At 37.2% G+C, this 20,383-nt stretch overlaps 1 protein-coding gene across 2 annotated transcripts in view; it reads right to left on the bottom strand.

The window, feature by feature from the left end:
• The window catches only part of LOC120535490 (ephrin-A3-like), a 300,708-nt gene that overhangs the window by 271,707 nt on the left and 8,618 nt on the right, over nucleotides 1–20,383 (bottom strand). Inside the window, exon 2 of one of the 2 annotated variants that reach the window (XM_039763392.1) lies at nucleotides 20,306–20,342. The exons of the other annotated variant lie outside the window; for it this stretch is intronic. Coding sequence (XP_039619326.1) covers nucleotides 20,306–20,334 — 29 coding nt within the window. The 5' untranslated portion in view covers nucleotides 20,335–20,342. The remainder of the gene's footprint in view (nucleotides 1–20,305; nucleotides 20,343–20,383) is intronic. 2 annotated transcript variants of the gene reach the window in all.

Genomic DNA, 20,383 nt, shown 5'->3' with positions numbered 1-20,383 from the left:
GGATCATCGGAAAAGAATCAAAAATATTATAATCGTAATCAGCAACCTCGAAATAGCATAAAACGACACTCTACATGCCTATATTATCAAGCTCCATTTTTTTGTGAAAAGGAGTAACTTTGACTCTTCATATCCCATTATAGGGTGAATCACTAGGGTCAATTGATATGACACGTACAACTTCTGGTCTGGTCATTTTTGCTGAAGGCACCATTCGGTTCAATCTTTATCAGAAGGGTTTAACTACCTTCCTGCACAAAATATGGTCCAAAAATGGCCTAAAAATAAGTGTTTCTCTGGTCTGGAGGGTAAATAATAGGAGGAAGCCCAAAATGCTCAATGACTTGCATACCTATATCATGATGTATCAAATGTGGGGGTCTTCCTATACCAATGAGTTAGGAGGTGTTTAACCAAAGAAAAATCTGAAGGATATTTTATCTATATACACCAGTCATGATAAATCAAACATTGAGGTTTTTGTATGTATAAAGACAGTAAGTATTGTGATTGAATTCTGCAATACATTAAAAATGTGTTTCTCTTCTTTTTTGACTGAACTCAAAGTTGAAATCATATTCCTATAAGCAGAAACGTGTCAGTCTAAAACACATTAAAAGAAAAACCCTTAATTCTTGCTCTCTCTCAATTCGTAATAGTGAATAGTTAAGTTTCTCAGAAGTTTCTAAAATAGGAATGATAATTCTTAATTAAGAATACATAATAGACACACACTATAGGTAAATCCTTGCATTTTGCTCTGAGAGACTCCTTGTGAGATACACCCTTATCTTTGTAGCAAGGCTTTCAGCCAATATTTGAGATATGAATGCTTTAAATATCATTTGAATACATACACATTTTTATTTAAAATTCTTGGGGCTAGATATATTTACACTTCAAAAAATTAAATGCAAGCCTTTGACTCTCAATAATGAAACTTTCACTAGCAAAATATATTGAACGCTATTCTTATTATATATTGTAATGTTTCATATCCACTTACTATTTTTTAAAGAAATGCAAGTTGCATATAGTGCACATCAACAAAATGTCTTAGTAGATCACTTGGTTTTATTCTGGCAATGATATATAATGGTATTTGCATTATTAAAGTACTCCTTCACCAAACATGAGTTTTAAACCATACTACTCACCATATCCCAGCATCTCAAGGGCTAATGCTTCCTCGCAGTTAGGAGACACGGGTTCGCTTCCCAGGTCCTCCTTGAATGGGGTTTCCATGTTCTCCCCGTGTCTGCGTGGGTTTCCTCCGGTTGCTCTGGTTTCCCCCCACAGTCCAAAGATATGCAGGTTAGGTGCATTGGTGATTCTAAAATGTCCCTAGTTGGTGTATGGGTGTGTATGTGGGTGTGTGTGTGTGTGTGCGCACCCCGCGGTGGGCTGGCACCCTGCCCGGGGTTTGTTTCCTGCCTTGCGCCCTGTTTTGGCTGGAATTGTCTCCAGCAGACCCCTGTGACCCTGTAGTTAGGATATAGTATGTTGGATATTGGATGGATGGATGGATATATTACCAATATTATATATTATCATATATTACCAATCAATTGATCTTTATATAATATACAGCTTTAGACATCCAACATAGCACACTTGTCAAAGGTTACTTTTCCAAAACCTGGCACGGCAATACTCCCAGGGTCACACAGAAGGTTTAAACCTATATTCCACAGCACCCAGGCTTCACTGTCAAAATAACAGAGGTGACACAAATTTTCAGCTGACAGGAAATGAAAGCGCCTTGATTACTGCCCGTCTGTTCTCACTTAATGTCTGCTCTTGAAGCCGCTTGCTTCTTTGCCCAGATTTCACATGATTTGCATAGAGGTGGTCAGCATTGTCTGCCTGATGTATCGTCTTGCTTTGACGCAGCGTGGGAAGGCGCTTGCTGTGCATGCTGCAGCTTTAAGCCCAAATGACTGTCATTAATTAGCACTGCTAGGTGCGTTTAACGTCACTCTAAATGGGGCACGGATTGGCAGAGTGGATTGCACCACTTTCTCCCCTGGGGATCATGCTCCCAATTTGCAAGTAACCTCATTCACTTCTCGCACCAGCACTTCAATTCTTCAGGGACCCCCATAGACTTAGAATATCCTCAGTCCATCTTACTGAGCCCAAGAAGCCAGATTCTGTCCTACATGAAAGGCTTTTGCAGTGCTCATGATAATCAACAGCCTACCAAATACATTCAAAAAGCATCATTGACATGAAATGAGGAGCAAGAAATAAAAAGTGACTAGAAGGGTGACAGACCAACTAATTCTCTAACACTTGTCATTTCAGAGCTAATGCTCCTGATTCACTGCAGCCGATAAGGTCAAGCCCAGATAATGTAATTATTCACACTGTTCATTGAATTACTGAGCATAAAAAATGTCGCATTTGCCTTGCAGCATAACAGGCATGTAAGATAATTCAATTGGAGTTTATACCAGTTGGTACTTTAACCACCTCCCCTGTTACCCAGACAGCCAAGTAACACACACAAACCATTGTGGAGAAGGAATAAAAGCACCTCACCTGTAATGATAGAGAGTAGCTTCTAAACAAAAATGGAACTTATCTGCTGTCATCTCCTTAAGCTCTCTACAAACAGACATGCTCCATAGCCAAGATGTACTTCAGTTACTGTTCCTGCTAAATAAGCAGTGCAGAAAAGCGGCTTCCTCAAGCAAACCAGTAGTACTGGGATTTGCTGAATTCCCACTGATCACGGAATTTAGGATTCATGTCTTTTTTAAGTATAATGGATCTTTCTTAATCATTATAATAAATTATTACTTTTGTTTGGTTGAAGTGGGTAGCAATGCTACCTCATTGTTCGATGAGACTGGGTTCAGACCCAGCCCAGGTTCTGTCTGTTAGACATTTACACATTCTCCCTATGTTCATATGTTTTCAGTATTGTTACTTCCACATATCAAAGACTTACAGAATAGATTAATAGCAGCTCAAAATTGTCTGTTGTTGATGTGTGCCTACCTCTGGTCACTTACCCACAGTTGACTCCTGCCTCCCATTTAATTACCCTAAATATTATAATAAGCAGATAGAAGTATTCATTCTGCTAATTCCAAATCTTCAGATCAGGCAAGGTAGACATTTCCACACCAGTTCATTTTTGTTTATCACCTTTTGTGGAGAATAAAATTCCAAAAATATTTGATTGAATGATACTAAAAATATTTACCCATATTTCAATGCAAAGAGTGAATCTCAGTCAGGTAGCTGGTAAAAGGAATTGAACATATCACCTTTTGTTTTAGAGTGCAGTTCTTCAGTGTATAAAATACACCATCATATACTAGAGCAATCATTGTAAACCACCCCTGGTCTATATATACCCTTAGATCTCATATGAGACATCCCATTCCACCAGTCAGTCTGTTTCACTTTTACTATTTTGTAATGAAAAGCCTCATACACAAATACTATCTAAGGAATTTACTAGTAAATCATAAGGTCAAAGTAATGCGCTACAAAGTAGTTCAGTGAAGCACACAAAATATTACAACCGTGTTTTTATAAGAAGTGATAACATTAATGAGAAGGAACTAACAATGAGGGATTTAGGCAATGTTGTGTTTAACTATGCACCAAACTTGAATGTTTTCACAAACAATTGTGTACATGTTTTCTTACGATGTTGTATGCACCTTGTTTTGTATGGTTAGTTGCATACTTGAAATGTATTTATGAAATTGGTCAAACACTCTCTTTATGAGAAAAGGAGGAAATTCTATTGCAATATTCCAGAACAATAAAATGTGGTAATATATAACCAAAGTCCTGAATGTGCTTAGTTTAGTGAGACAAAGAGCTGGAGTTAAGTAAAAACTCCACAGGCATTAGAGGCTTTAAACAATTTTCCTAAATCCTCCATTTCACGTTTAAATTACCTGTGTTCCATGCGTTCTGGGTTATTTTTATTAATGTGAATGAACACTTGGGATAGTTAACTCAGCAGTGAACCAGGTCTTGAGTGTAAATGGCCAAGTTATACATATGAGCATAATAAAATGTATTTTTCAGGAGGCTGAATATAAGGCACGCACTGTAATTTCTTACACAATTCAAGCTAAATTAACCTTTCCATCAATAAAGTTTATTTCTTTGTTCTCTTAGCTCAGAACCATTGATGTAGACTACTTTTGTATTTTGAAAAGTGTGTTTAAAAGTGCCTTTCCATACCGGACACTGTACCAAGGTATTTTACAAGTACAATATCAAACAATTTTTTTCATGTTGCTACAATGTCAGGTATGAAAAGTTTAAGTGATTTGCTTGGGAACACAAAGTTAATCAATAGTGAGGACTGAATCTTCAAACTGTACCTTAGCCAATGGAGCTCCTTCACTACTGGTCAGGTTCTGTGAGCCTTAATATCTTAGAGACCTTCCCATTTCTTGAGTTTCAGGCTGTTCACAATTGGAGGGCAGCTCTATTTCTAAGCACTCCAGATGCTTTGAGTGGCACACAAAATTGGTAGTAACCCTTCTTACTGTAGTTTAGATTGCATGTGTTCCCAACAGCCTAAGCCTTGGGCATCTTAATAGTCTAGATTCTATGGATCCCTGAAGACCTTCAGGTCCTCGCTCATTGCTTCTTTTAAAGGCTTTCATCCTGATCTCTAAACCGTCTCTTTTAAAGTTGTTACAAAGACCAGAGAAACCAGTCTTCATTCTCATGCTGGTTCCATGTACATTTGAATAATAATATTGCTGTGGTATAATTTAGTGCATCTTAATATGCCAGGCAGGGAAAAATGGAAGATTCAAAGTTACGGTGTTAATAATGATAATAATACATGCAAAAAATATATATGTAAATATGTAAATATATTGTCAACAATGTCTTAATCCAATTCAGAATCACAAGAGCCAGGATCTATTCCAGCAAAACTGTGCAAACCTGAAACAATCCTGAAACAGTACGCTTGTCCATTGCAGGATAATAATATTAATAGTAATAATAATTAATAATATCATCTTTAAATTACAAAACAGTTCAATGGTCTTTAAGGACAAATTAACATCTGTTTGTGTCACCTAATTAGCATGACTTCATTTTTGTAAAATATGGGTTGTACGTACATTGAATTCATGTGACACTGTATATGCAGGAAATAATCTTTTATTTTCATGAAGTAAACATTTTCACAGGATTAGTTCTTTAGGTATGGAGGGAATTCTATACATTTTTTGTATTATTCTTAAAAAAAACTTTGTATAAGGTGCCTTTCTGTATTTAACACAATTACAAGTACAAACCTTACTTGGTGGTCTAAAGTGGCAACTTTGCGGTTTATAGTTCAAAGGCTAGGCCACTATACCACTCTAAAAGGTTTCATTTATTATTCTATATTAGTCCCATGATGTTTAAATGGGACAGTTATATCTAGGCTCTGATCATACAGAGTAGGATATGTGCAATTAGATGGCTGACATATTATTGCTTACTGGCATGTCTTGTATATGCATTCTGCTATTTCTGTTCTGTCATGTGAGTCTCCTCCCACAGCTCAAATTCAAACACTTTTGGGTTTCACCTCCCAGTTCGGGTGGCACAGTGGCGCAGTGGTTGCGCTGCTGCCTTGCAATAAGGAGACCTGGGTTCACTTCCCAGGTCCTCTTTGCGTGGAGTTTGTATGTCCTCCCCGTGTCTGCGTGGGTTTCCTCCCACAGTCCAAAGACATGCAGGTTAGGTGCATTGCCTATTCTAAATTGTCCCTAGTGTGTGCTTGGTGTGTGTGCCTTGTGCCCAGTGCTGGCTGGGATTGGCTACAGCAGACCCCCGTGACCCTTTGTTAGTATATAGCGGATTGGACAATAACTGACTGTCTGACCTCCCAGTTCACATACTGTATATGCTGTGCTTAGCAACATTACATTAACCTGGTGTTGTAAGTGTGAGCATGTAGACAATGGCCATTGTGATGAACTGGCATTCCATCCAGGGATGGTTTTTGCGTTGCACCCATTACCCCAGGAATCAAGTAGGATAAGGAAATAAAGTAAAGAATACAATGGTGGATGGGATGCTGTAAAGTTGTCATGGTGATGTGAAAACTTTAGCAAGAAAAATGAAATTCTCTGCAATTACACATCAAGGGAACCTTTCTCCACCTCAGCAATAGGACATTTGAGGCCTTCCAATGCACTTATCTTGCCAATCATATCTTCATGGAAATAAAGGAATGCATTATAAGTTAGGCTCTGGGGAACCCACTGAGTAAATGCCACCTAATGGCCTTTGAGGAGTGCAAGGCACATTTGCATTGCATACTCTACAAAAATAGAATTTTACTAAAGGAGCCAAGAAATCAAAAAAAGAGGCAACCCTTATCCACTGGAGTTCAGGTTTTAAAATACGAAAATCAATCAATCAATCAACATTTATTTATATAGCACATATTCATACAAAAAAAAATGTAGCTCAAAGTGCTTTACAAAATGAATAGAAAAATAGAAGACACAATAAAAAATAAACATAAGTCAACATTAATTAACATAGAATAAGTAAGGTCCGATGGCCAGGGTGGACAGAAAAAAAAAAAAACAACTCCAAGAGCTTGAGAAAAAAAATTAAATCTGTAGGGGTTCCAGACCACGAGACCGCCCAGTCCCCTCTGGGCAATCTACCTAACATAAGTCAAACAGTCCTCTTTGTATTTAGGGTTTTCATGGAAGGACCTGATGATGATGGTCACGTAGACTTCTGGCTTTCAGTCCATCAATGTTGGGCCACTGAGCAAAAAATGATAATTTGTCAGGTAAAAAAATATTTGTTTTTTACCCTGGCTCACTTTTCCAGTCTGAGCAAGTTTCTTTGCCTAGATTGTCTACAATACAAACTGTGGTGTAAAACATTTTGAGATGGTGTACGAGCAGTACTTTGCAAAGATGGTTTTTTAATATAAAGAACATATCAGAATAAACAGAGCTTATTTTTACATAAAATGACAAAAAATGAATGGCAAGAAATAAGGTGCTAGTTTTCCCTGTAAGCTCACAGATATGCAGATAGATGCATTTATGGTGTTCTGGATAATGGACTATGTGTCAGGCAAACCACATTTTGTGGGACTCAAAGACTGTGTTTCAAATATGGATACACTATAAGGAACAGTCCTGTCTCCTCTTATATTCACTTTGCACACTTCATACAACAAAAAAATACCAGGCCATGTCACTTCTGAGATTATTCTGTACTTATGGGGTGAGTTGACAAGGTGGATGAGACACAGCATTGGAGTCAGGTGGGAACTTTGTTTCTTGGTGCAAAAAGAATTGTCTGCAACTTAAAAGCAAAATCTTGACTTTCACTATACCAAAGAGCCTCTATGTTTGGTCACTACTCAAAGAGTGGATGTTAAGGTAGTGCACTCCCTCGAGGACTTGGAGGTCTACATCAATGACAATTTGGACTGACCTCGTAACACAGAGGAGTTGTATAAGAAAGGACAACTGTGTTTCTATAATATGGTTGGTGACATCCTTCACATTTTCTACATCTCTGTGATGGCTAGTGCAATGTTAAATACTATGGTGTGCTGGGCTGGTGCCATCACTTCAAGAGAGGCCCGCTAAATCAACAAACTAATTAAAAACACTGGCTCACTTATAGGACGTACTCTGGAACCCCTGGAGGTAGTAGAAAAGGAGAGAATTAAAACAAAATGGAGTGCCATTATGAAGAATGCTGCGCATCATCTATCTGGCATACCAATACTGAGTACTTTCAGCCAGTGAAACGTTCATCAGAAGTGTATCAAGAAAAGCTATGGGAGCAATACACCTGCATAACACCTCACTGTGACTGTGACTGTCACGGCAGACATTTCCTTTATGTTTAAGCTGTTCTTGGTCATACTGGTGTACAGTATGTTCAGACCAAAGTGAGTGTATCTTTAAATATAATATGCTACTGTGGCTGTTCGTTTGTCTGTCCAGGATTTTAAATCACCTGTAGCTTGCAAACCATTTAAACTATTGACCTGAAACTTGATACATATATACTATGTGACGTCTACTATCCACTTTCGGGGTGACGATTGACTTCCAAGGTTATTCCTATTTTTATTTTTATTTTATTTTATTGTAAAATCAACTCTCGGCAGCGGCCAGTAGGGCGGCCGTTCACATCCCTACCACCTTTGCCGTCCTTCCCTACCTTAAATCATTCTTGAGGCAGATTGAAAAATTAAAGGAAACAAACTAAGCAATTGCAACACAAACACTGACTTAATCGGTTTTAACGCAAAAAGATGCAGATGAAAGAAGAAAAGAAGCAGGCCATAGGGGGTGGAGAAAAGAAGAGCTCCTAAGGAAGCAGTAAGCTCATCAACCTCTGAGCAAATGAACGCTAAACATGCAGTGGAAGTGTATGAAAACTATGCTCAAGTCAAGTGTTTTGACGTGCAGTGCACCATTACCGGTATACAGTATATATATATATATATATATATATATATATATATATATATATATATATATATATATATATGTGTGTGTGTGTGTGTGCTTATTTAATAAACTTTCTGTAAAGCACCACATTAACTCCCTAGGACAAATAAAGTTCTATTTATCTATCTCCCTAACTATCTACCTATCTGTCTGTCTGTCTAGTTTAAATAAAGAGGGTTGTTTGTTTGAATCACAAATTAAATGTCACTTACATTTAAACTTACAGTACATCAAATATGTAAATTACCTGCATATCTCTCAAAACACTCTAGGTTGAAAGGTGCTATATTACATATATACAGATTAACTGAGCGAGTGAAAACTCATAGTGACTACTAGTGAATAAGAGTATGGTGCGTTTATTAGATTTGGCAGCTGCCAAATGTGTGATTTATGCATGGAACAACATTACTGAAGATAAGCAAGACCTCAATGGGGTTTCAAATGAGCTGATAGATTGAACAAGGGTATAGATGGCTAAAATCAAATTTAAAGACACTAAGATTTTAAAGAGCAGAGCAAAGCCGAAAGAAAAAGAGAATGAGAAAAAGGCCAATATAAAAGATTAGAACATTAGCCAAGTGTGACAACAGGAAAAAGGGAATGTAAGGTGAGCCTAGCATAAAAACCTGTCACAGTGACAAGAAAATAGCAAGGGTAAATAAAAACATTGACTGAGATAAAAAAAGAATATTGCATCCTTTAAATTACAAACCACATGTGTGGCAGCTTTCCTCTACTGTTTGTCCATCTATTCCTTCATTATCTGTACCAGCTTATAACATTAGTTGGCGGCTGAGTGCCAGGGCTATTCCACGAGCGAGGGAGGAACATATTCAGGATAGGATGTCAATCAGACTTGAAGCACACTCACATTTATGGTAGCACTGATTTAAAGTTCATTTTACAACAATTTAATATAGTGCTATTCAAATCTATTTGTCTAATAAGTACAGGATGGTCCAGATCTAATTATGCAGATCCAGATCATCTGGATGGCTTAGATTTATGTGGGAATGATTCCAGTTTGGCGCGAAGACAATTCTTCATGTCGTCAGTTCTCACACTTCTCGATGGTCTGGGATTTTTTGGGTGATTTTCTATGTAATAAACTTAAGTATATATATATATATATATATATATATATATATATATATATATATATATATATATATATATATATAACTTAAGTTATAGAGTAAAGAAGATTGCATAATTAGATCTGGACCACCCTATATAGTATGAAATTAACATGTTATATAATGGTGAGTGTATAGTGAAATATATATTACCCATTATATATTTATGTATATTTGCATACTGATTTTCATTTTTATTAATTTGTTAGCTCTTTGTCTTATTGTGTACACATATTTAATTCATCCTTCCTATTTTTTACTACTAAAGAAATTCCTTTGAGAGATAGATAGAGATAGATAGATAGATAGATAGATAGATAGATAGATAGATAGATAGATAGATAGATAGATAGATAGATAGATAGATGAAAAACACATAAAGCAGCCACTAGAAAAAACCAAAAAAAATAGTATTTGGAACAGGTCATTAACATTTTAATTTATCCCCACAGAATGGAGTTATGCAGTCACAGCTGCCAAACCTGGCAGGATTTTCTCTGTGAAACCATACTTGGCAGTCATCACTATAGAAACCCGGTTTTTGAGGTATAATAACGAGCACCTGTCTCACTACTAAACAGATAGTTGCAGACGCATACGCATTCATATTGCAGAAGTAGGTTACTTTTCAATGCATGCTGCCAAAATCTGAAGAGAGTGGAATTGAGTTAATCTAGAACTAAATGAGTACAGCAGCCAATCGCCTACAGCCATCAACTCTAAAGCTCCACCTGGGTCTTGAGCTTACTGTGCTCTTGCTATCACCTCTTTGACTGTAGACAGGAAGACTAATTGACTGAGTGAATTTAAACTTTCCCAGACAATAACAATCTAAAATAGAGGCACCATGACAAAACACATGAGTAAAGAATAAAAAAGAAAGAGAAAGCAAGAAGAAGCTAGAGAGGTTTGTGTACCAATCCTAGAGAATAATACCTCTAAATGGTAATAAGACTTACAGTTAAAGCAAGCTTTTCTAATTTTATGTGTGTATACTGATTCCAGAATGACATGCTCATTCATTAACCTTAGGAAGCATCTCCATCCTTCCAGCACAGAAGACCTCAGCAACCCCAAATCCCTTAACCCACTGAATAATTTTACTTATACTGTACAGTACATATGGCTGACTAGTGTGATTTTATGATATTTTTCTGGCAGATACTTCATTTTATCTATCTATCTATCTATGCCAGAGAAGAGAACATCATCAGGGGGCTCAATAATTTCTTACAGTATTAAATGCCTTTCATAACAATACACAACCATCTAGCATTGCAGTGGGCAGTTTAACCTAGTGGCTAAAATAGTCTGGCTGAGCCTGACCTAGTCAATTAACCTCCAACTGTAAACAATATAAAAGGAAACAAACCATTAGTACTGTGATTCTCTAGCAACTGTGCAAACTACAGACATATGGCTTATAATCAGCTATATGCCTGATTAGGTCAAATATTAAAATTAAATACTCAAAACCTAGCAGTCAGGTATAAAAGCATTAAAGTAACCCATAGTATTGAAGGCAGTGATTTTGTACTTGAGGGATACACAGTCCACATTTGGGAAAGCACTGTCCTGCTCTCTTACATTTGCCACACCAGATAAGAAGAATTCAATTGAAGTACTTTTTTCACACTTATTTCTCTGAGGTGTGAAAATGTCAGGACATGTTACAGGGATTCTTGAGGCATGATGGCTTCAAAAGTCTCTTCAACTAATGCCCAAAGGCTGGGTCACTGTTACCATACTTCATATAGTTAATGTTAAATAAAATGATAAATTGATCTGAAAAATCAAAATGAAGCATAGCATCTCAGTTACTTATTACACAACCACAAGGATAATTGTACAAGCAGCCCAGAAATAGGAAGGTAAATTCAGCTATGATACTAGTATACCTAAAGTGTTAAAACTATGACAATGAAACAACTGTCCAATGCAAGCATGTCTCTTTAACATTCCTGAACAAAACTGGAATAAAAATGTGCCAGTTTTACTTTCTGAGCATTGTGTGGACAACTTCCCAAAGGGGGATATTCCATTAAATAAAAACGTGTACATATCTTAGGTGGTAGAGAAGGGCTCCAACATATAGCTCATTCACATCTGTTTTGCAGAAATTTCCATGGAAGTTTGAAACCCATTTGTTTCCTGCTTTGCAGTCTGAGGCTGGGTATGCTGGTGGCTCACTCAGTAAACTGTCACAGTGGGTGCCTGGGAATTTCATTATTTATTATTTTTGTAAATTGCACTGCTCAGCAGACGAAGGAGCAATCAGCACTAATGAAGGCTGTAAAGAAAGGGGAGCATGTGAATCATGTGAGTTTCAGCCGCTGAAACATTCTTTTTCCTTTTTTTTTTAAACTTATCACTTTTCAAAGGCTGGAGCAACAAGAATGTCCAAGACTGAGCTAGCCAGGCACACTGTTTTCTTTTCTGTTATATGGCCCCTTGCCTACAGCTATCAAATAAAAGGATGAATTGCACCCCGGAACCAGTTTCCCACAGAGAAGGACCATTTCCTAATGTACTTGTCAGTAGCTTAGTCATCATTTTGGAAGCCCTGTCTTAGTCATTACTAATCAGCCACACAAGTGCTACAGTCACTTTTGGAAGAACCTGGCTTTGGCCTAGGCAGAGACAAAATTCACCAACCATCATCTGGCCTTTTCTACCGGAGACTGGCAGAAGAAAAGCAGCAGGGTGTTTTATACTTTGCTTGCCAAGATTGCGGGATGAAAAGTCAAGGAACAAAAAAAAAAAATCTGAATGTTTAAGAGAAACTGAATGTTCATTACTACTTGGAAACAAGAAAGGGAAGTAGAGCAAAGTTAGTTAGCAATTTTTAAGAGTGCCATTAAAAGTGATGAGGACATCAGAATGGACAGCAATTTGGGCACACTTTGAAAAAACAGAACAGTGACACAACAGGCCAGACAAAATAAAATAGTGGGCCAGGATGGGCAGAAGTATAACTGGAACAGTGACAGCTTACTGGCTAAGAAGCTGAAAACATAAGAATATAAATTCACAGTTCCAATGATGGCTTTTTGCCTGCCATTAAATTCTCTCAATTTTGTGTTTTTAATTCTGCATATACAGTGGCACTGCATTACTGCTTTACAGTGTATGACCCTGGTTTAGTTCCTAGATGAAGCACCATCTGTGTGGAATTGGCACGTTCACCCATGATGCCATTTTCTATACACAGTCCAAACACATATTGTTAGGTTATTTTCCTTCTCTAACGGGTACAATATCAGTGTATGTCAGTGTGTTTTGAGATCAGGCACATGAGGTTTGGCTTCCAGCGTGAGTATGACCCTTTAAATTTGTTACATCGATTGGATGAAATTTATAGATGTGCAATATTTTATTTATATAGCACCTTTTTAATAACCACAGAGGCAAATTATTGTTTACAGGATATGCATTTTTTACAGTTGGAAAAAGGAGGTTAATTGACTTGCTCAAGGTCAGGCAGTAGGATGTACTTGGAGATTCAACCTGCTGCCTTTGGTTTGAAATTGCAATGTTTCGACATTACAACAAACCACCTTTTATACTTTTATTTACTGGTGATTTCATGCATGATTCATAAGAACTGGACCAAATCAACATTCTAGTCACATAAGATCTAGAAGGATGGACACACATTTAAACAGGAAGAATACACCTGCTTAAGCCGAGTCAAGTACTTATTTTCTTTATAGATATAAATACAGCAATACAAACAGTATACACTATATATATATATATATATATATATATATATATATATATATATATATATATATATATATATATATATATATATATATATATGTGTGTGCAAAATAAATACTGTAAAAGTTTAAAAAGCTAAGGAAAAATGGTTTTCAGGTGGGATTTAAGAGTGACCAAAGTTGGTGTTGACCTAATATAAAAAAGTAGACTGTTCCAAAGCTTAGGAGCAGCTACTGCGAAAGCACAGTCTCCTCTATGTCTAATTTTAAAACTTGGCACAACCAATAACTTCTGATCATAGGACCTCAGTAATCATGAAGAAGAGTAAGGGTGTAAGAGGTCAGTAAGGTAAAAGGGGTATAAACTATTGGAGTACTTAAAAATAAACTGTAACATTTTAAACTCAATCCTGTAGTGAACAGAAAGCCAATGAAGAGAAGCAAAGGCTGATATGGTGTCTGGAAGCCTAACAGCAGCGTTCCCGACTAAAAGAAGACAAGCATAGCACGACTGATTTACTCCAATGTATAATGAGTTGCAATAGTCAAGCGAAAAAGAGACAAACTCTTGAAGTAGTGTTTCAAAATCATGTACAGAAAGAAAGTCCTTTACCTTAACCAATACCCTGAGCTGATAAAAACAGGCTATAAAAACAGCGTTAATTTGTTTATCAAATTTGAGGGCATAGTCAAAAATCATCAAAGATTTTTTGCAAAGGGGTTACAGTAGGTTGTCAAGGGGCCAAGGTTAATGTCTGAACCACAAGTAGGATCAGAAGGTCCAACACACAATCTCTGTTTTTTGTCATTTAGACTACGAAGATTTAGTGACATCCATGTTTTAATATTTTCCAGATATTCCAATTAAGGTCTAAGACAATTTGTTTGATCTGTTTCAGTGGAAAATCTATGTGCGTATCATCTGTGTGGCAATGGAATGAAATACTGTGTTTCTTAAAAATGGATCCTAAGGGCAGTGAAAAAAGAGTAGACCCAAGAGTAGATCCTTGAGGGATCCCACAGTTGATAATGCCACCTGGAGGATCTAGTCATTGTTATCTGTAGCTAGATACATGCAGAGGCAGGATTGTGAAATAAATCTGAAAATATGGGCCCTTACACTCCAACCACTTGTTTTCAGGCCTGCATAATCTAATTATAGGGTTGATTTGATTCCTTATTTAATAATCATGCAGAGATGCTGGAGTGAGTAGCATGACTGATGACATGTGAAACTTTATTGTCTTAAAAGAGTTTTAGAGAACTCTTCTGCCTTATAAAACCTGTAAATTCACAGAATTTCTAGTCTTAACCAACCTCCCTACACCCCTAAACATTGGCATTGTCCAGCTAACTATGACTATAACCTGTCTCTGAATGTAGACAAAACAAAGGAGATTATTGTTGACTTTGGGAAGACTAAGAGTGACCATCTGCCACTGAACATTGACAGCTCAACTGTGGAAGTCGTCAATAGCACCAAATTTCTGGGTGTCCACCTGGCAGAGAACCTCACCTGGTCCTACAACACCAGCTCTTTAGCCAAGAAAGTCCAGCAGCTCTACTTCCTGCATAGGCTGAGAAAAGCCCATCTTCCACCAGCTATTCTAACAACATTCTACAGAGGAACCATAGAGAGCATCCTGAGCAACTGCATCACTGTCTGGTTTGAAAATTGCACAGTCAGGGATCGTAAAACCCTACAACAGATAGTGAAGACAGCTGAGAAGATCATCTGTGTCTCTCTTCCTTCCATCATGGACATTTACACCAAACGCTGCATCCGCAAATCCACCGGCATTGTAAATGACCCAACACGCCCTGCACACTCACTGTTTACACTTCTGCCATTGGGAAAAACGTACCGAAGCATTCGGGCACTTACAACCAGAGTGTGTAACAGTTTTTTCCCCCAAGCAGTCAGATTCCTGAACACTCATGGACCGATCAGATATCTGATATGTGTGTTCTGCTCTGCAATGTTGCACATGGTTGCACATGTTTGCACATTTGTCTCACATGCACCTTGTTATATATGCACCTTATTATATATTACGTGTCTTTATGTTATGTGTTGTGGATTCTTTGTTGTCCTGTGTTCTATGTAGCACCATGGTCTGGAGGAACGTTGTTACGTTTCACTGTATGCTGCACTACTGTATATGGATGAAATGACAATAAATACTCTTGAATCTTAAATCTTGAATGAGAACCTACCACCAGCACTCCTTCTTAGTTATTACTCTAATTCTCTTTTCCTATTAAAAACCACCACATGTCAGAATATGTTACAATACTGTGAAACTCATGGAATTTAGTGCACCTTAAATTCCATGTGGTGGCTAGCAGTAATGTCAGAATGCATCCTGCCAAAGTTGTATCCACAAGATCTAAGAATAAATAAAGTCAGAAAAGAAATATAAATAAACTAACTTAGAATACTGTAGACTACGGTAAATGTAATCTTCAGATTTGTCAAGTGAGCACTATTACACTTGCCTTTATAACCATTTGTAATTTAATACACTTTATACAAAAAAGTTATAATATAATATAATAAAAGATTAATAATGTTGCATGTAGGCAGCATGGACCTGGGTTCGATTCTGAGCCCAGTCACTGTTTCTGAGCAGTTTGCACGTTTTCCGTATGTCTGTGTGGGGTTTTTCTCAGCACAGGTGTGCAGGTTCAGTACTCTAAATGGATCCAGTGTGGATGTGTGTGCAAGTATGCCCTGCACTGGACTAGGAATGTGCCTTACCACATTTCACCTGATGCTGGACTGAGTCCAGGCTCATGACTCAGAATTAGAATATATGAATGGATGGGACACTTTTTACTTAAGTACATTTTGCATTTATTTTAGTAATAATAATAATTTCAGACAAAAAAAGAAAACACACATTACCTTTTATATAACACTCTCAAATCCACAAAATGATCATGGAGACCAGAGTTTACCTATCAGCAAAGCATGCAAGGCAGGAAACAGTTCATCACATGGCCAGTTTAGAATTACCTTTTAACCTTAATAGACCTTTGGGGATGTGGGAAGATATGCAAAATCCACACAATACAAGATTTGAACCTAGGACACTGTATTTGTGAGGATAAATGTTTAACCACTGTGCCACCATATGTAATTCATTATCCAGTCTGACTTTAGCTTTGATTAAAGAAACCATTTCAAGCAGCAAAAACAAAAATGTATCAGATAATTATTATTTTTGATGTTAAGTGTGCTGTATCCCAGACATTTAACTAAATGTTCTGTCAAACTACACAACTTTTCCTGCAATTTACAGCTACAACATTCATTATATAATCTTAATGAGTTGTGGACAGTTGCATCTCATACCCTTGACCTCAGTCATTTACTATGACATTCCTAGCAACACAGTCACACTAATCTATGATTAACTAGGATAAATTCAAATGGGTGTTTGATTTTGTTGCAAGTAGTAAAACAGAAAACAAAAAGAAGAACAGAGCAAAATAGAGGATATCAACGGTGACCTGAAGAAATGAAGAAAACTGAGTATTCTGGTCGGCACAAAGAGAAAGGAGGTTTGTGAATCTTTGGACCCAGCATAAATTTCTATTCAACATCTTGTCATGTCATGTCATTTTCTAACCCGCTTAATCCAGAGCAGGATCACAGGGAAGGTTGGAACCTATGCCAGCCAGGATAGAGCACAAGGCACGAACAAACCCTGGGAAGCATGCCAGTCCATCACAGGGAAAACACACACCCATGCCAATTTAGTGTCTCCAGTTCAGCTAACCTACATGTTTCTGGATAGTGAGAGGAAACCAGAGCACCAGGAGGAAACCTTACCGGACATGGGAAGAACATGTAAACTCCACATAGGGAGGACCAAGGAGGCGAAGCCTAGTCTCCTTACTGCAAAGCAGCAGCACTATCACTGTGCCACCAGGCCATCCTATTCAACATCTTGAGTCAAAAAAGAAAAATGATACTCCATACTGATTAGCAGTCAAAATGTGTCAACCTTGTGATACTTTCATGGAACAACAGGAAATTTGAAATTATGCTGAGACATTGTGAAGGGGTAATGTAATCTGATATCCCTTGTGGTCCATAGTCATGTATTCTGACACCCTCAAGACAATGAGATCCAGCCGATGCAGTTGGTAAAGCCATTGGAAATCACAAAGAAATCTGGTCTGACTTCTGTGGTGTGTACATTATACAGTCTACAGTTGGCCAAGATCTTTACATATACACTTAGATTATGTGGATTATATGAGCTGTGAATACGTGGTGATTCAGATAAGGAGCAAACGTGGATCCCCATAAGTCTTTCTGCTGATGCTCTTCATTTTCCTATGTTTTAAAAGGTGAGCTCGCTTTTTAAACTTGGTGAGTCTCTATAGAGCGGCTATGGAATCATGTGCCCAGCATTTTCTGTCAAAATTGGATACACAACAGAGGTAAGAGTGCGGTGCTGGTATTGTTAGTTCAGTTGATAACTAATAATACCTAGAGAAGTACTGAATGAGACAAATGACATTTAAAAATTTGTTCAATCATCTCTCCCTCACCTCTCTGCTTTTTCACTTGCCACATAATGCAAAAAAATAAAATAATGTAATTAAGCCACATCCTTGAGAGAAAATTGGATCTGATTGTTTAAACTGAAATTGGATATTATCGATTAAAATTTAATTGGAATTCAGTACTACATACGAAAACAATCAGTTTACAATCTTAGAAAACTGGGTACAATGTATTTTTGGTGTGTAAACCATAATCTGATCTGTATAGATATATGGATATGTCAGAATCAGATCACATTAGAGGGGTAGTGTATAAGAGACATTAAGTTAAACTAGCTCTGTGTGTGTGTGATAGAGACAGAGAGACAAAGAGAGAGAGACGTGGATGTGAAATGTTCAAAAATTCTGAAAACCTACCCCCAATGAATGTAAACTGCAGTGCCTGTGATGGATCAGCATTCAATCCATGGTTTGACTCCTGCCTTGGACACACTACTGTCTGCATAAGATCTGACTGCCAATCTGAACTGGAAGGACCACGATGGAAGGATTATTGTTCTATTTCCTTTTGCATATGTGTCTTCTGACATAAACACACTATTAATTTTGCTCCAGAATATTCATGGTTTTATATAATATTTTTTGTGAATTGTACCTAGCACAATGGGTATAGTCACAACTCCAGACTACTGGGTATGAATCTCTGCCTGGCCACCGTCCTTGTGGAGTTTGCAAGTTCTTTGAGTGTCAGTGTGAACTCTTCTCAGACAATACAGTTTTTCACCAAAAGATGTGGTTGAAAAACTCATTTGACCTGGTGTGAGTTGGGGTGGGTGTATGTATGTGTCCTGTGATGGAATGGCACCCCACCCTGAATCCTGCCTAGTTTTATCTGGTGCCCCAAGTCTTTTGCAATATAATAAGCACATTTTTCAGTAAATTGATAGATAGACTGATGCTGTGAAGGTACTATATAAAATGACAGCTGATTGCTTGGTGGCAGAAAAATAACAATAATCCTACCAAGAAATATGACTGTTAAAAATGTTACAAGAATTTAATGGCCTGTTGCAAACTGAGCGAACAACAACCTAAATGGGAATGTAGATGCCATCAAGCATACAACAAATTGATATTTTCTCCAAACCTGTTACTTTACAATTAAAAATGAAAGAGTTTTAAAAGAAATTTCAGTTTATTTCAGTCTCAGCATGATACTAAAGATTCGGATTTCATTTACTCTGTCAAACAAATAGCCAGTTATTTGTACTTATTTTTTATTTGCTTTTCCCTGCTAGAATCCTTAATGATTGTATAGGGCATCCCTATTATTCCAAGAATAGGAACAATACATACTCTTTTCTAATATGCTTGGAGCATGTCTTTTGAAAAGTATATTTATCTGCTACACCCAATTGAACATCTTCCATTGTTAACAATCAAATAAAAGGCATCTTCTGTGCTGCATGTTTTTTTTTTTTTATTATTCAAACTTCTTATGATACCAATACAATGCAATAAAATTTATCACTTGATTAATCTTTAACTGCTGCATGCCACCTGATTAGTCATATTAACAGTTCATATTTTCTTCTACATCTTGCCTGAGGAAAAACAAGTTCTCAGACCCATTTAGGGGTTCATTTGGTAATATGAAATCAAGAAGCCAACTTTTTTTCCTTTTTCTAGGGTACTGCAAGAGCTGAACTTGACTAATATTATTTTATGTGGAAGAAAACTTTTTTAGCACATTACATTTGCAATGAAAGATCACAGTTACCAGACAAGAGCTAGTTCATCTGGTGTGAACAGATTTGCATGCCAGGCCCACGCAAAGGCGCTGCCATTTGAGGACAAGGTTCCACCAGCATTGCAAATAATCAAAGTCGGTGTATGCCAGAAATTGGGTTGGTATGGATGAAATTTCAGAAAGTGCATTCTTTATGTAAAGTATCAGCAGTAAGAGAGTGTGCTTTCAGTTTTGAAACTTTAATGCACAAAAGAATCTATTGCCAAAGCTGATTATATCTAAGCAGTACTTCTCAAGTAAACATTTTTTAACATCTCCTCCCTTTTTTTTTTACAATTTATGCCCTTAGGAACCTACCCTGACCTACTTATAGCATCATCAGGTGCTGCTAGGTCTTGAAAAATAGCTTAACATTGCCTTACTGCAACCTATTGCCTTCGGGTTAAACAGGAAACATTAAGGCAAGCCTAAACTTGGATCATGGCATCACCAAACATGTCTACACCATGACAAAATGCAAGAAAATGACATGCTCAAGAAATTAGGGAGTTTTCAGTGAATATGACTAACCATCCCAGGCTTGTGTTTTATTTTAGGGAAGCTATACATACCTATATTATTAATTTACCCAAACAATATTTCTTGAAATAAGCAACAAAATAATGTTGCACCATACTGTACCTCAAGCTCCAAAATTCTGCTGCTACCATTTCTCAACCTGCGAATAAACATACAAAGAGGAAAATGTAATGCTTTTTT

Source organism: Polypterus senegalus, chromosome 1 (genome assembly GCF_016835505.1).
Source record: "Polypterus senegalus isolate Bchr_013 chromosome 1, ASM1683550v1, whole genome shotgun sequence".
NCBI lineage: Eukaryota > Metazoa > Chordata > Cladistia > Polypteriformes > Polypteridae > Polypterus > Polypterus senegalus.
This window is presented reverse-complemented; position numbering and strand designations above follow the sequence as displayed.